Source organism: Paramisgurnus dabryanus, chromosome 3 (assembly GCF_030506205.2).
Source record: "Paramisgurnus dabryanus chromosome 3, PD_genome_1.1, whole genome shotgun sequence".
In the NCBI taxonomy this organism is placed as follows: Eukaryota; Metazoa; Chordata; class Actinopteri; order Cypriniformes; family Cobitidae; genus Paramisgurnus; species Paramisgurnus dabryanus.
Genome location: NC_133339.1, coordinates 5,788,261 through 5,804,763, shown reverse-complemented (window position 1 = coordinate 5,804,763; position 16,503 = coordinate 5,788,261). Strand labels below are relative to the sequence as shown.

Genomic DNA, 16,503 nt, shown 5'->3' with positions numbered 1-16,503 from the left:
GCAACGTTCCTACTGATTTAATTAACATACCAGGATACACATGTTATAGGAAAGACAGGCCGAAGGGAAGGGGAGGGGGTGTTTTAATTTATATCAGGGAATACTTTAAGGTTGCAGAGCTTGAATTAATGACAAATTTGGAGAGTTTAGGTCTTAATGTAATTCTCTCACCACACATGAAATTTAGTATAGTTGTGCTATATAATCCTCCATCGTATGATGTAAATTTCTACAATGAACTGAAAAGTCTTATGTCTATTGTTGATAACTCTAGTGAATGTATGTTGTTTGGGGACTTTAACATCAGTTGGATGGATAAAAGAGGCAAGACAAAACTAAAATTGACTATGGAAAAATTTAAATACAAACAGATGATCGATAGACCCACACGAATTACCAAAACGAGTGAAACAATTATAGACCTGATTTTTACAAATAGGCCAGAGAGAGTAACAAAAACATATAATCTTATTACTGGCCTTTCAGATCATAACATGACACTTATTATAAGAAAGCTAACTAAAAAGCGCCTAGTTTATCATAATAAAATTGAAAATCAAATTTTAACATCTGGAATTCCTAAGTTAAAAGTGGTTGAATTTGAAAAAGACTTGAAGGAAGCCAACTGGGGAACTAAAGAGCCCAATATAGAACAAAGTGCAACAACTTTTGCTTCTATCCTTCAGGACATAATTAGCAAGCATACAAAAACCTGGAAAAGTAAACCTAGGAAAAAGTCTTTGCCATGGTTTAACAGTGACATCCTTCAGCTTATCAAGGAGCGGGATCTTGCTCTTAAAAGGTCTTTATTGACTAAAATCAACAATGATCATCTTATTTACACTAGTTTAAGGAATAAAGTAGTGTCTGAGCTACGGAAAGCCAAGACTAATTATTTTCATAAACTTATTGAAGAGGCCAATGGCAACAGTTATAAACTGTGGCAACACATAAATAGTCTAACCAACTTAAGTAAGCAAAAGCACTCAAAGATAAATTGTCTTAAAGTATGTGATAAACACACTAATAACAATGAGTTAATTGCAAATGGTTTTAATAATTTTTTATTGAGTCTGTGAAAGAATTAGCAAGAAATTTTAAATCAATTGAGTCACCCTGTGAAGAATTTGATAATGATCACACAAACTCTTTTTATATAAAATAAGTGTCACAGGAAAAAGTTAAAAAAGTGATTCCAAGCATGAGTAACTCCATGGCACAGGATAATCATAATTTAAATACTACATTTATTAAGAAATACCAGAGTTGTCTATTGGAGCCAATTACATATTTAGTTAAAGCAACACTATGTAGTTTCCTTGTAAAAATGACTTACAGCCCCCCCATGTGGTTGAAAAGCGCAACAGTGCCTGGTGTCAGACACTCTTCTGCAGGCAGGGGGAGGGGCGGGGCTGTGTTTCCTACCCTCCACCACCACTTTCAGAGTGTGCTTGTAGCAGCTAGGAGGCTGCTCAGGTTGCAGCAACAGTACAATTTGTCCAGTTAAAAGGTGTTCTATCACTGAAATAATTTTAGAGACATTATTTAAAGGTCGAAAAACTACATAGTGTTGCTTTAATTTATCAATTCAAACAAATAGGTTCCCCGAAAGTTGGAAAACAGCAATAATTACTCCAGTTTATAAATCAGGAGATAAGGACTTAGCAAGTAATTATAGGCCTATTGCTATCCTCTCGGTAGTTTCAAAAATTCTAGAGAAGATTGTAGCAGAGCAATTAAAGGAGCACTTAGAGCATAACCAACTGCTTTATCCACAGCAGGTTGGATTCAGAGAAAAATACTCCACAGAATCTGCGAACTGTTATTTGCTTGAGAAGATCAAAACTTCTCTGGATAGAGGATATGTTGTAGGGGCAGTATTTTTGGATCTAAAAAAGGCCTTTGATACTGTTAACCATAATGTTTTACTTAATAAATTAAAGCAATTTAAAATGTCGCCTGAAGCTTTGAAGTGGCTGAAATCTTATCTGGAGGGTAGACAGCAGTGTGTTAGGGTTAATGGGGCGAAGTCTAGTACGCATACAAACGGAATGGGTGTGCCACAAGGATCCGTGCTTGGTCCATTACTGTTCACAATGTACATTAATGACCTGCCGAGCTGCTGCCCAGATGTCAATTGCCAGATGTACGCGGATGACACTGTCATCTATGTGTCTACCAAAACACCTAGCCTGGCAGGCGAGCACCTGACCCAGGCTTTATTAGGCATTTTGGATTGGCTTGAGTTATCCCACCTAACACTTAATGTAAAAAAAACTGTGGCTATATGTTTCTCCATGCGAAATAGGCCTGATCATGATGTATTTGAGGTCAGGATTAAGGACAAAATTATTGAAGTAGTGAGTGAAGTGAAGTACTTATGGATTATTTTGGATAAATGTTTAAAATTTGAGAGTCAGGTTAAATATATTTGTAATAAAGTTAAACCAAATTTAAATTGTTTTCGTTTTATCAGAAGGAACCTGTCATATCAAGCTGCAAAATTATATATGCATGCAATGATTTTTTCTCATCTCTCATATTGCATCACATCATGGTCGCAGGCTTCCTCAACCACTATGAAACCTATAGTCTCAATATACTAGCAAACAATAAAAATCATGGATCAGAAACCACTAAAATGGCACAATTGCCGTATTTTAAGGAAACACAACATTTTCTCCTTTGAAACTTTTATCAATTTTAGTATTTTAAGATTCTTTTTTAAATGTCTAAATAATCATGTGTCAGAATTATTTTCTGAAGTGGCCATCAGGCGTCAGAGTTCTCACAGAGCGATAACACGAGCTTCTAGCTGTGGTGATTGTTTGGTCCCAAGATGCAAGACTTCTTTTTGTCAGTCTGCTCTATCTGTAAAGGGGGCCAAACTTTGGAACACTTTACCCACTGAGCTAAAACTAGAAACTAATAGTAAAACTTTTAATCAAGGTCTTAAACAATGGCTTAAGTCTAATCAACAGTGCTTACATGAATAGTTTGTAAATAATTGATCACTTGTTTATATTATCTTTTTTCTGTATTTTATTTTGCTCCTTATATTGAAAAGGCTTGCATTTATCTTTTATTTTTTTATTTCCTTTCTCTTTCTTTGTCTTCTTTGTTTCTGATTGTTCTACATTTTAAAAGTCGCCTATGGACAAGTGTTGCGAATTAGCACTCGTGCTAAAACACTTAAACAATGCATCTGGTTTGTCCAATGTAATTGTTATGTCCATATCAAATAAATTGTTATCTATCTATCTAACCCTGCCAAATTATTTTAATGGCAAAACTCATTAGGATATAAAGTAAAGATCATTTTCCATGAAGATAGTTTGTACATTTTTTCTATATATAAAAATATATATTTATCATTGATATGATATGTTGCTAAGGTCTCAATTTAAAAAAAAAATATTTTGCCACACACGACGGGCTACATACATGTGACGAGCTTTGTATAGTATGCCCTCAAAAAAGAAGTCACCGGCCCCACTGTACTTGAGGCTTACTTTAATGTGCTAACATTTTTTTCAATCCAAGCTGTCATTTAGGAATTGTTTTAAAGTGGTGTTATGTTTTAGGTAACAAGACTTTGATTAAGACACTAACAACAGATTGGATTTAGTTACTGAGAAACCCAGCTCAGAAAGAGAACATAAAGAAATTTACTTTCATGCCTCGAAAAAAAAAACTTCACAAATTCACAGTAGATCATCTTCTGACTGTGAGAGAAAAAAGACCAAAAGCACAGATTGCTCAGCCCCATGTAACTAATCCTGTCACCCGACTTTTTAAAGGGTCTTAATGACAGCTGTTTTAACATTATTATCGGAGACTGTAGTGTCTCAGTGCTCTGGCTTGTTAAAGAACTAAAAAAACTTAAAATGTCTGTGTGACATAAGTCCTTCCTATCACTTGAAATGATTTCCATAATGCATGATTTTCCTCTCAAAATGTTCAAAGTTTGCATGTCTACTATGCTAATGAGGTTTTTAGGCTTTGTTTTGAGTTTTGCATAATATGGATATTTGGTAAATGTAAATATACAAAGCTTTCAACATTAACATTCATTTAAATGTTGTTTTGACATGACTTTACAGATTTGACAAGTTTATCCAACTTTAGTTTTACTCTAGGTATAAACATTAAGTTGAAAAAATATTTTTAGGTGTTACTAATTTAATAATAACACATATTTGTCTGAAAAACAATAAGGAGAGCTGGCACCTGTCGGACAGAAACATAAGAAACTATCAAAGGAGCCCACATAAACCACAAATGACAAACAATAACTGTATTTCTAAAGTTAAATAAAGTTATTATAACGTGATTATAAACACCCACACAATTGGGATTGTTCTACTAGCATGTTTTACAATCTGACCAAGGCACTTCAATAAAAAAACTATAACTTTGACCACAGTGTTTTCCACAAAATAAAGAAAAGTAACTACTGTAGCACAGAAAACGAAAAATGTTGAGGTTTACAGTCAAAAATGACTAGGAAGTGTAGAGGACTTTGCTTTGATTGACTTGAGCACACCTGTGCTGCGGGGCATTATTACGGTTCTCACACTGCTCAGGTGTGTTTTTGGTTCACTCTTCTTTCAGTCTATTGGTTCTTAGTTGTAATTTGAATTCATTTGGATCTCCTAAAAGACAAATGTACAAGAGGACAGGATAATGTGAAGACTCAATAAAGAAGCGATTTAACACTCCAAGTTAAATTTCTCGGCTGTCCAGCATCCATAAGGTAAGGATCTGTATTGGCATACTAAAACAGTCAGACTTTAAGCTTTCTTTGTCATAAACAAACCTTTCATCATCAGAAAGAATCAAAAGCGTACTAATCTTTACTAAGGAGCATGTTGTGTAGACTAGTGAGTTCACTAAAGTTTAATTTATTTAGGTCCGATGAAAACATGTTTGGTGACAAGACTGAGCCCAAAAAGTGTATGTGTGCGTATGTGTGTGAATATCCGAAATGAGACTTAATATCTATAAGTATTAAAGTAACATGCATTTATTTCTTTATAATTTCTATAAATATCAGTGTAAAAGGCAGGCTAAACTTTGTGTACAAAATACAAAATAACAAAGTATGCAAATTAATTACAAGAAACACATTAGGAAAATGGACATGCAAATTATAATGTGCACAAAATGATGCATTATGTAAATGGATAAGTGACATGACATATTATTTTTCTTCATTTAAAATTTTAAAAATAGATAAAGAAACAAAATAACTGGCTGTTATAATTAATATGAATAAAATACACAATCACAAAATAATTAAAATGTTACACAGTGTAAGGTTTACTTTGCTGAGATTTTATTTGAAATAAAATTAGGAGTATGTATATAAATATTTACTAATTTTTGAGTTGTACCACCTGATATATCTGTTGTGCAGATGGCAATCTGTCAAAAATGCACCGAAATCTGATGTAACAAGTAAGAGTTGTTCAAACATCGTCCCTGTCTCAGAAATATGCATTACATCAATTTTGAAAATATATTAAAAAAAAATCTTTGAAGAACTTTATTTGTCATTGACACAAATACAGCTTTGTTAAAAAAACAACATCAACATACTGGGTTTTAGGTCTTGGATTTGTTAGACAGCATCTTAGTGGGATTGTGTGTCCTAACTCTTGGACATTTATTGTATTGTATTTGTATTTGTATTTATTTGCACTCATATTTAAAACTTTTTGCAGTTATTTTAGGATTTCATAAATGTTTGTTTTGTTTACAATGTCATGATTATAGAGTTTCTGAGAGGCAAAGAGATCTGATCTTATCTGTACTGGAGGATTTTCTTGCTGGCCAAACCTTATAGAATTACTGTAAATACACAAGTATTAATGCTTTTCTAATGCATTTAAATTTAAGATGTATAAATAAACCTCTCAGACTTTCTGATTTGTACTGCCAAATTTCCTGATTTGTCTTTATGGTGTTTCCATTTGGTCATATTTTTGCATTCATTTGTTTGCTCGGTACAAACAGGCACATGTGTTCCAGATCATAAACTTCTAGTCATGAAGATGCCATTTATTTCAATAAGTTCATTAGGCTTGTTTAGTCATCTTCTTTTTAAATACTATATTTGTTACTTTACACTATTTTCTTTTAATCTTACTAATTTTTTAATCCCTAATTCACTTCATAGATGGCAATACACTGTAAAAAATTGAAACGTTGGTTTAACTTAAATGGTTACTTCAATTGGTAACACCAAAAAAATAGGGGTGGTTTCCTGGACATGGATTAGTTTAAGACAGAACTAGACCTTAGTTTAATTAGGAAATATAACTAGTTTTGAAAAAAATGACTTCACTGAAAATAATATTAATTCATTCATTTACTCAATTTTTTAACGTAAGTGGTTGCAATCAATTTATTTAAGCTATTTAAAAAGTATATTTTGTTTTCTTTTTTAATTTTTTTTGTTGTTGTTTAAATGTAGCTTAAATAAATTCATTGCCTTAAAAATTTGTAAATTGAATGAATAAGTGTGCATTTTGCAAAACAAAGGGCACTGATGTATTTTAAGATATGTTCAGTGCAAGTTGTTTTCAGTTTGTATAGTTCTTACATTTATTTTATTCTAATCCCTCACTTAAATTAACTGAAATTAAGCTAAATTTCTATCAATGTATGAAATGAAAATGCATGCTGATCTTCAGCTTTGAACATAGCCTACATTTGTTCACAATAAACAAATTATGCAAATATATTGTAAAAACAAATTAGTAAAATAGACATGCAAATGTAAAAAATAATAGAGAAAAAGCATACATCATTTAAATGAGGAAATGAAATAACAGGCATTATTTCCTTTTTTAAAAACGTAATTGTCATTCTATAAAACTGTATTTTTGCATACATTTTCAATTTTAATGAATAATAAAATTATTTTAAGTTTAGGTATCTCAAACTCCTAGAGTATGGTGCAACCATCAGCACATAAATTAATAGATTAAGAAAACTATTTAAACTGTTTACATTTTAAAATATTAAATTTTAAATAATTTTTATATTCAGAGAGCAATATTTTATTGTTGTTTGAAACCTTTCCTATTAATAAATAGCAAAATACCAGTTATTTTATTGCTACTGAAATATTTGAAAACTGTCCAAAAACTTGGATGTTTCTCAAACATGCATGAGACATGAGAAACTCCAATAAATGTCTCTATATGAAATAATATGAAGCTAAACAATTAATTTATATTCAAGAACATTCATGATTTAGACAAACACAATTATATAAAAAAAATGTAACAATTTTTCTGAAAATAATTTTTATATTTCAGTGTTGTATGTTCATCTTAAGGCAAGTTTTAGATGTTAATTGATTAATTGTTGTATTTTATACGTGGTGTGACTCCTCTGTCTTATTACAAACAAAATATAACACATGATTGTTGTGAATAGTATCAATGAGTATTTATGCATCTCAAATTGTGAATGAATGCACAAACAGAATTATAGAAATGTTAATGTTTACAGACCTAAATGTGTTCATGCTTATTAAAAAGTAATTTCAGTAAGGAAGTAAAAAAAGTACTAGATTTTTTATGTATTTAAATATTTAATGTAAAACTAAAACTTTTATTTATGAAATGTAGTGGAGTAAAAACTATGATATTATGATTTGAAATGTTTGTTTTCCAAAGACAAACACTTATAAAATAGGAATACTTGAAAAATTTACTAAAGCAGAAAGTAAAAAATACTGCACTACTGTCCACCTCTGTGTTCTCTTGTGATAAATTGCACCACACTGTAAAAAGTAAAAGTTGGTTCAACTTTAAAAATTACTTTAATTTGTAACACCTAAAAAATAAGTTTTATACATTTTAAAAATGTAAGTTGAATTTTTTTAAGTTACTTCAATTGGTAACACCTTAATTATTTAAACATTTTTAACAAATTTCACTTTAAAATTCGAGTTGAAAAAAAAATCTACATTTTAGGCGTTACCAATTGAAGCAGTTTTTTGTAGTTAACTTGATCCAACTTTAATTTTTTACAATGTGTTAGAAAGTCTAGTGTTAAAATATGTCCATTATGTCCTCATGTGAATGTTAATGTAATGCTGTATTATCAAAGAGTATAGAAGCCCAAGAGGCGAAGCTCAATAGAACGCTCCATAGCAACAGTTGCCCCCATGACGTGAAGGCACGGCCGCCACTGAAAACTGAAGGAAAACGCCGAAAAATAGGGTTGGCACTGAACCAACTTAACATAACAAAAACTTGGCATAACTTATTTTTTTTTTCTGGTCGTCATATCTAAATACGAAAACAACGTGTTTATGCATGGCCTAATTATCCTTAGGAAAATAGTATTTTGGGACAAAATATTACAAAAAAAGTACGATAAGACTACTATAGAAATACTATAGCGGCTCTAGGATATTATAGAGGTATTACAGAACATAACATACTTCTGTGATGTTCTAATACTATTTTAAAGCTGCTATATTATTTCTATTGTAGTCTTATCGTACTTCTATAGTATGTCCCAAATTACTATAGTATTCATATAAGATTACTATACTATTTTGTCCCAAAATACTATAAGATTCCTATAGTACTTTTTCGTAAGGGTATGTCCCCCACCGAATCGGCTTCATTAGCCTACCACTTACAGTTTGCAAAGATACAATTATAAAATTACTGCAAACCTTTAATCTATCAATATTCATGTTCTATTATGCATTTTCCTTGTTATATGAATAACAGAAATTCATGAAATAATATATAGGTAGACACACAGACACAGTAATAAGATATTTATTCAAATGTTGATTTTGAAATGAGTGAACATCACCATATATATATATGATTTGGAAAAAATAAACAAATAAATTATAAATGAACATTTCTTAAGAGTTAATCTTTTACATAGAATATCACAAAACTATTAACAAGTTTTTTCAACATCTTCAGTGAAAGTGCACACAGTGAACGTTTCAATGGCAAGAACAAAAACAATCTGTGAATGTCCTATTACAGGCGGAAAGGTACAAAATAGATGTGCAATCTAGCAAGTGCACACATGAACTATAAACAGTACTAAAATGGAGCCATAAGATCTCAGTAATTAATCAGACACCACCATCTATTGTGTGAGTCATCACTTTATTTTGTCCCAATGTTTTCCATTTTGCGGGTGGTACTGTAAAACTCCCGTGGTCGTCGTTAAGATTCATTGAAATTTCGTTCGCTTGTAGTTTAGCAAAATGCGTATTACAATTTCAAGAATGTTTTGCACGTCGCCTGAGGAAATCCGAAGTTGCCTTGAGCGGAACCAAACTGACTGCGGAGATAGTCCTATTTAAATTACCTCAGGAATAAGTTTCGGTTTTCAGTGTTTTGCCGTTTCTGACCAATAGGTGGTAGTATTGCATAATAATGTTATTTCTTGTATGCGAATTTCTTTAAGTTATTCTTATTTTAGACTAGGGAACTTCTTTCAGGAGAGATTTGCAACAATTATGGAAATAATGCTTGTGCAATAATACTCAAGGGTTATCTGTTAATAAATATTTATTTATTTATTTTAATTTTATTTATTTGTAGACCACATAAACACATACAGAAACTCCTTTATACACACTTGTAACCTGTTACTCTGTGCACTTCTGTGTTGTTGAATGCCAAAGAGTGTCAAATTAAACCCTATTGCATGAAACTAACGAAATTCAGTGTGGTCTAACCGACACCCCATTGAGGAAAGCTAAATATAACCTTTCACCTAACACAGTCAAACATTTTTTAGCCCTGCTATCGAACACCGTGGATACTGCACGAATTTAATTAAGACCTTTATTATTTTCATTTTTGAAGGAAATGGACTAAATCAAAATTCAGTGACATTTTTAGGGCTTTATAAATGTAAAAATTCTGTATGGTCACTATTGTAACCGGTGGGATTTGTTGTAATGTTAAAGGAAAACACCACAGTTTTCAATATTTTACCTCACTTAGACAAATTAATACACACCTATCTTTTTTTCAATGCGTGCACTTCATCTTTGCACTTCAGCGTGTCATGAATGTGTTCGGATTTAGCCTAGCCCCATTCATTCCTTGGGATCCAAACAGGGATGAATTTAAAAGTCACCAAACACTTCCATGTTTTCCCTATTTAAAGACTGTTACATGAGTAGTTACACACGAGTAAGTATGGTGGCACAAAATAAAACGTGGGGATTTTTTAAGCAGATAAAAAATGAGAACTATATGTTACTGCAAACCCATCAGTGTTTAAAGAGGTGTTAACATACCTGTTTGTCAGCTTGAAATATTTTAGTTTCAGTAACATGAGTGTTAATGTAGCTGTTATTCCATTATTCCAGACTGATAGTTCCCATTTACACCCAATTCATTACAGTGATTTCTTATGATCTCATGTAAATTGCTACACAAAGCTAATGTTTGTGTTTTAAATAGGCTGAGGCATGTAATGAGACAGCACGAGTTTTGAGCAGTGCAGAGTAGCGCTTGTTGTTTGTCATTTCTACGATCACAAATGCAGACATGGTTTAATGTTGTAGTATCCTTACATTGCCAATCTGTTACGTCCTGCTTAAGTCGCGCTGGCAAAGTTGATCCATCAACTTAGGTTACGTGCTCGCATTAATTTTCTGTGCACGTGATCACGAAAACGTAACGTTTGTAGACGTATTTAAGCACTGCCATTTTAAAACAAGTGATTTTAAGCAATTGAAACACAAACAAATATATGCGTGCACTGTTTCTGTGTGAGGAGCGTGCAAGTCCTGAAACCGCTGCTCATTTAGCTTGTGAGCAATGTTTCCCCCTTTATTGTCTTTAAATAATATATCTGCCAAAATTCCCGTCTTTGGAAATATCCTCATTAACACAGCCATTAGGGGCTTAAGAGAAAGTAAGCAGCTAGAGCAAACGCATGTGTAACAGTATATTGGATCCTGACTTTGGTCTTAAATGGGAAGTTACCTAATTTTTATGCTTGTATAAGTTTTTTTTTGTGAGAATTGTGAAAATTCTATGGCATTAAATATTTTAATAACAGAAAAAACTCATTAAAAGATAGAAAAAACTCTAACGTGATACTACTGTTATCATGAAATAAAATGAGTCCTATCGTGATAGAAGATTTTGGTCATATCATCCTCCCCACCCGTCATTGCGAGCTGATCCCAAAACATGGTAAGCAGTGTCACATGGGTGATTCTCACAAAATCCATGTCCAGCATCAGAATAAAAAAAACTTATTGAAACCAATTTGTTTTTGCACATACAAGATTAAGGTCTGAACTTACTATAACCATTATTTTTAGAGGATTGAAAACATATTTCCCATAAAAATTTTTTTTTAGATTATCATTATAAAAAATGATCATCACCACAACATGAGTTTACATTAAATATATGCATTTACAAACTCATGTTTCAGTAATGAGAACTAAAAAGTTGTATAGTATGACAAACAAAATTTTAATTTTTATTCGGAGAGAAAAAATAAGAACTGCTTACCTGGTAGCCATCTTGAGTGTCACAGTCAATTATGTCCCCTCCAAACATTTTTTTTTAAATGTTAGTTCCTTGAGGGCTTAAACAATGATAAAAAATTGTTGTCGAGGACGAGAAAATTGGTCTTGGACACATTTATATTCCTTATTATTGTCTCTTCATTTACCAATGATTACCAAATACCACGTTTCTTTACTGTAAATGTTTATGGTATAACATGCACTGAAGCTTTTTATTTTTTATATTTTTTAATTATAAATATTTTCATGTCAAAGAACCCAAATCCAGTCATGGACATGTTGCGGTAATGAAAATTTTCCCTTAAATGTGGAAAAAACAACAAAATTGGTTTGTATGATGTCATTTGTTATCAAAATGTTTCATGAGACCTCATAAGTCTAATCACCCACATTTCCAGCTGAAAGAAATGGCCATTTACAACAATCTGTTAAGCTGGCTTAATGGAGAACACTGTGCTTTTTTCGAGCTTCGTACAAAATCAACACATTTTAGGGAGGCAGGGCATAGAGGAGCAACAATAATGTACGGTATGTGGAAAACATTTTTTGAACCATAAACCATGTGAACACATTGTATTACATCAAATACACAAAACAATGTTTTTTGGAAGTCAAAGAGAAGGCCTTTAATTCCTCAGAAAATTTCATTACTTTTCCTAAAACTGAACAGAAAACTTTTCAAGTTAATTGAACACTTTAGTTTCTATGAATCATTGTAACATTGTCATTATTTTGGGGGTCTCAGAAACAATTAAAGGGATAGTTCACACACACACAAACACACAAACACACACACACACACACACACACACACACACACACACACACACATTGTAATGCTTATTTTGGATCATTTTAGTCATCTTGAGACTCTCTTGGAAGTTTGTTGAGGGCCCCTAATGGGTTGAGAACGACTGGTCTATAACATTTTGACAAACAAAGCCTCTCTAAATCAAGCCACACCCAAATTGATTGAGACCTTCAGTGAATCTCCTCCTACAACAATCCACCAATAAATGCTGGAGTCAAACACAGAGACAAATCACTTCATGTGTGACAACTGAAAGCTTCATGACTTCTTGTTGGTGTTGATAGAAGAGCTTCAGAGGATGAGAGATTCACAACCATGCAGAATAAAGATTGAAGATACTGAAGAACAAAGAGGTTGGTGTTTATTTTTCAATCTTAATTATTGATGCTTGATGAATAATCACAAATACAGAAAATCATACAAATTGATGAGGGAAAAAATTGAACTAAATGCATGATAAATAATAGATTCAGTAGAATTGCATGTATCATAAGGTAAACTGGTTTGTCAAAGCAAATTCCAGTGGATTAAATGGCTGTGTTTTTTTGGGAATTGATCCATGACTTTGGCTTTGGAAGTGCAATGCTCTACTTGGTAAAATATAAGACTGGATATTGACAATAAATTACAGGAAATTAAAGGAATGAGATAACTCATAAACCCAAGAGAAGAGACCTAAAACCAGTCCCATCTGTCAACTGGCTCTAAAACTCCAGACCAGCACTAATGAACGCAAACAAACCACAATAAACCAAATCATTAAAGAAAGTCAAACTTTATATTTGGATCATTGGGATAATGAAAGTAAAAACCAAAGTAAACTAGAATGTTATCGGGCACTAAACAGAAAATACAGTCTGTCAGAATATCTCTCCACAGTTAGAGATGTAAAGCAGAGACGAATCCTCACTAAATACAGACTCAGTGATCACAGTCTGGCAATAGAGAAAGGCCGACATAGACAAACATGGCTCCCAAAAGAAGAGCGAATCTGTGTCCATTGTGACAGTGGTGAGATCGAGACAGAGACACACTTTCTCCTTTACTGTGGTAAATATAAAGAGCTTAGAGAAAAACACTTTGACAAAATCTCAAAGCTCATACCAGAGTTTCATAACTCTTCAGACTCAGATCAAATGAAGATGTTACTGGGGGAAGACAGACACCCATCAGCTGCTGCTAAACTCATTTATCAGTTACACACCATCAGAAATAATCCACAGCCCTGATCTTGTACAGTATTTTTATTTTACCTCTCATGTGCCCCCATAAATGTACATTTGTATACTTCATATGTTTATATTTCAAAGTCTACTTTATATTGTAAATATCCTCTGATTCTATTTTATTTTATTTGCAGTAGTACTTCATCCATCACCCAGCACCTTAGCTCAATTGCACCTTAATGTTTGTTAATATTGTGTTATTGTATGTTTCTCGTTTTATGTATAATGCTTTGGCAATATTGTAAGTGACACAATCATGCCAATAAAGTTCTTTAATTGAAAATTGAATAACTTACTTTACAGGTAAAAACTTCTGTAGAAAAAAAGACAGTTATTAGTGTATTAGTGGCAGCAGTTTGCCAGTTACTTACTGTAGATTAGAATGTTATTTACTGGCAAGAGTTTGTTCAAAGTTAAATGAACATTAAAACATTAATAAGTTTTATCTTTACAGAATAAAGAGCAAAGCAACAGAAAAAGGTTGATGAGGATTTCTGGTTGCCAGAATGCTTTGCATGAGGCTGTTATTTTATAGTTTTATTCTGTAAAGACAAAGACTTGTTAATGTTTAATGTTTATTTATCTTTGAACAAACTCTTGCCATGAATAACATCAATTTAAATCTACAGTTTATGGCAAACAGCTGCATAACTACAGCAAAACATTTTACCATGAGGAACAAATACATGACATGAATTTTAACTATTTAATGTCTTTATTTTAGATTTGATGATGGAAATAAACAAGGACAATCCTCCTCAACTGAATAAAGCTGATGAAACGCATCATAATATTACAACAATACAGAATGTTGCACAGAAAGGAACTCGAAGAACAGGAGACAAACTGTGTAAAGAGAGTTTGAAAAGAGATGGACGCCCTACGGATCGCTCGAGGATTCACAGTGAGGAGAAGCCCACGTGTCATCACTGTGGGAAAAGTTTTGCCAGAAAATCAAACCTCACAATGCACATAAAAATTCACACTGGAGAGAAACCATTCGCTTGCCATCAGTGTGAAAAAACTTTCCTAACTACAAAAGAACTTAAGATACACATGAGAACTCATACTGGCGAGAAACCATACACTTGTCTTGAGTGTGGAAAAAGTTTTACCCAATTATCACACTTAAAGAGACATAGGAAAATCCACACTGGAGAGAAACCATACACTTGTCAGGAGTGTGGAAAAAGTTTTACCCAATTATCAGTGTTAAAGTCACATGCGAAAATCCACACTGGAGAGAAACCATACACTTGTCTGGAGTGTGGAAAAAGTTTTACCCAATTATCAGTGTTAAAGGCACATGCGAAAATCCACACTGGAGAGAAACCAAACACTTGTCAGGAGTGTGGAAAATGTTTTACCCAAACATCACACTTAAAATATCATATGAAAATCCACACTGGAGAGAAACCATTCACGTGTGATCTGTGTGGAAGGAGTTTTTCATGTCTACGCAACCTTAACATACACACGTTAATTCACACTGGAGAGAAACCTTTTACATGTCATCTGTGTGAAAGGAGTTTTACAACTAAAGGCACTCTTAAGTCACACATGAGAATCCACACTGGAGACAAACCTTTCGTGTGTCATCTGTGTGGAAAGAGTTTTTCACAACTAACTAACCTTAAGATTCACGCAAGAGTTCACACCGGAGAGAAACCTTTTACATGCAGTCAATGTAAAAAAAGTTTCAGAAGTAAAAGCAAATTTACAGCACACATGAAAATTCACAGTAAAGAGAAACCTTTCGCTTGTCTTCAGTGTGAAGAGTGTTTCAGAGATGCAAGTCAACTTAAGACACACATGACAAATCACACTGGAGAGAAACCATTTGCATGTCATCTGTGTGAAAGGAGTTTTACAACTACAGGCACTCTTAAGTCACACATGAGAATCCACACTGGAGAGAAACCTTTCGTGTGTCATCTGTGTGGAAAGAGTTTTTCACAACTAACTAACCTTAAGATTCACGCAAGAGTTCACACCGGAGAGAAACCGTTTACATGCACTCAGTGTAACAAGTGTTTCAGTATTAAACGCAACCTTACAGCACACATGAAAATTCACAGAGATGAGAAACCTTTCGCTTGTCTTCAGTGTGAAAAGTGTTTCAGAGATGAAAGTCAACTTAAGACACACATGACCATTCACACTGGAGAGAAACCATTCGTATGTCTCCAGTGTGGAAAGAGTTTTACAAGTAAAAGCGCTCTTCGGATACACATGACAGTTCACACAGGAGTGAAACCATTCGTGTGTCATTTGTGTGGAACGAGTTTTTCATATCTATCCAGCCTTAAGAATCATGCAAGAGTTCACACCGGAGAGAAACCTTTTACATGTAGTCAATGTGAAAAAAGTTTTAGAAGTAAAACCGAACTTACAGCACACATGAAAACTCACAGTAAAGAGAAACCTTTCGCTTGTCTTCAGTGTGAAAAGTGTTTCAGAAATAAAAGTCATCTTAAGACACACATGAGAACTCACACTGAGAGAAACCATTCAGATGCTATTATTGAGTTTCAAAAATAAAAATTCGCCCTAATGCACGCGTGAGAATTCATTCTGGAAAGAAACCGTTCCCATCTGTGGAGTAATGGTATACACATGAGTGGACTTTCTGTTGTAACGTCTCCATTGCGATTTATACGTTTGCATAGGACCTACGTTGTAGGCTATATGTTGCAGTTTTCGTTTAAACTTCTGCGTCATTGTTCGCCTCAATGTGCATTACATGTTCAGATCGCAAGTGTTGATCTAAAAATGAACTCATGAATCAGCCCTAGTAAAAAAATAGTATGCTATTTTTTATTTTAATATCAGTATACTTGCAGTCACACTAATGACCATTTAAAGGGTGCTATTGATTAGTTTACTTTTTTAGAGTGCTATTTTGG

The 16,503-nt window shown here is 33.1% G+C and overlaps 1 protein-coding gene across 1 annotated transcript; it reads left to right on the top strand.

The window, feature by feature from the left end:
- Window positions 1-12,466: 12,466 nt before the first annotated feature.
- On the top strand, window positions 12,467-16,503 carry LOC135768397 (uncharacterized). The gene is made up of 2 exons (XM_073813781.1): window positions 12,467-12,724; window positions 14,322-16,503. The coding sequence occupies exons 1-2, from the start codon at window positions 12,670-12,672 to the stop codon at window positions 16,136-16,138; spliced, it is 1,872 nt and encodes a 623-aa protein (XP_073669882.1). The 5' UTR covers window positions 12,467-12,669; the 3' UTR covers window positions 16,139-16,503.

Bases quoted from the DNA above. Each gene is read 5' to 3' on its own strand.
- LOC135768397 (XM_073813781.1), top strand. From the start codon at position 12,670: ATGAGAGATTCACAACCATGCAGAATAAAGATTGAAGATACTGAAGAA. The intron at 12,725-14,321 runs GTTGGTGTTTAT...TCTTTATTTTAG, and splicing joins AGATACTGAAGAACAAAGAG to ATTTGATGATGGAAATAAAC.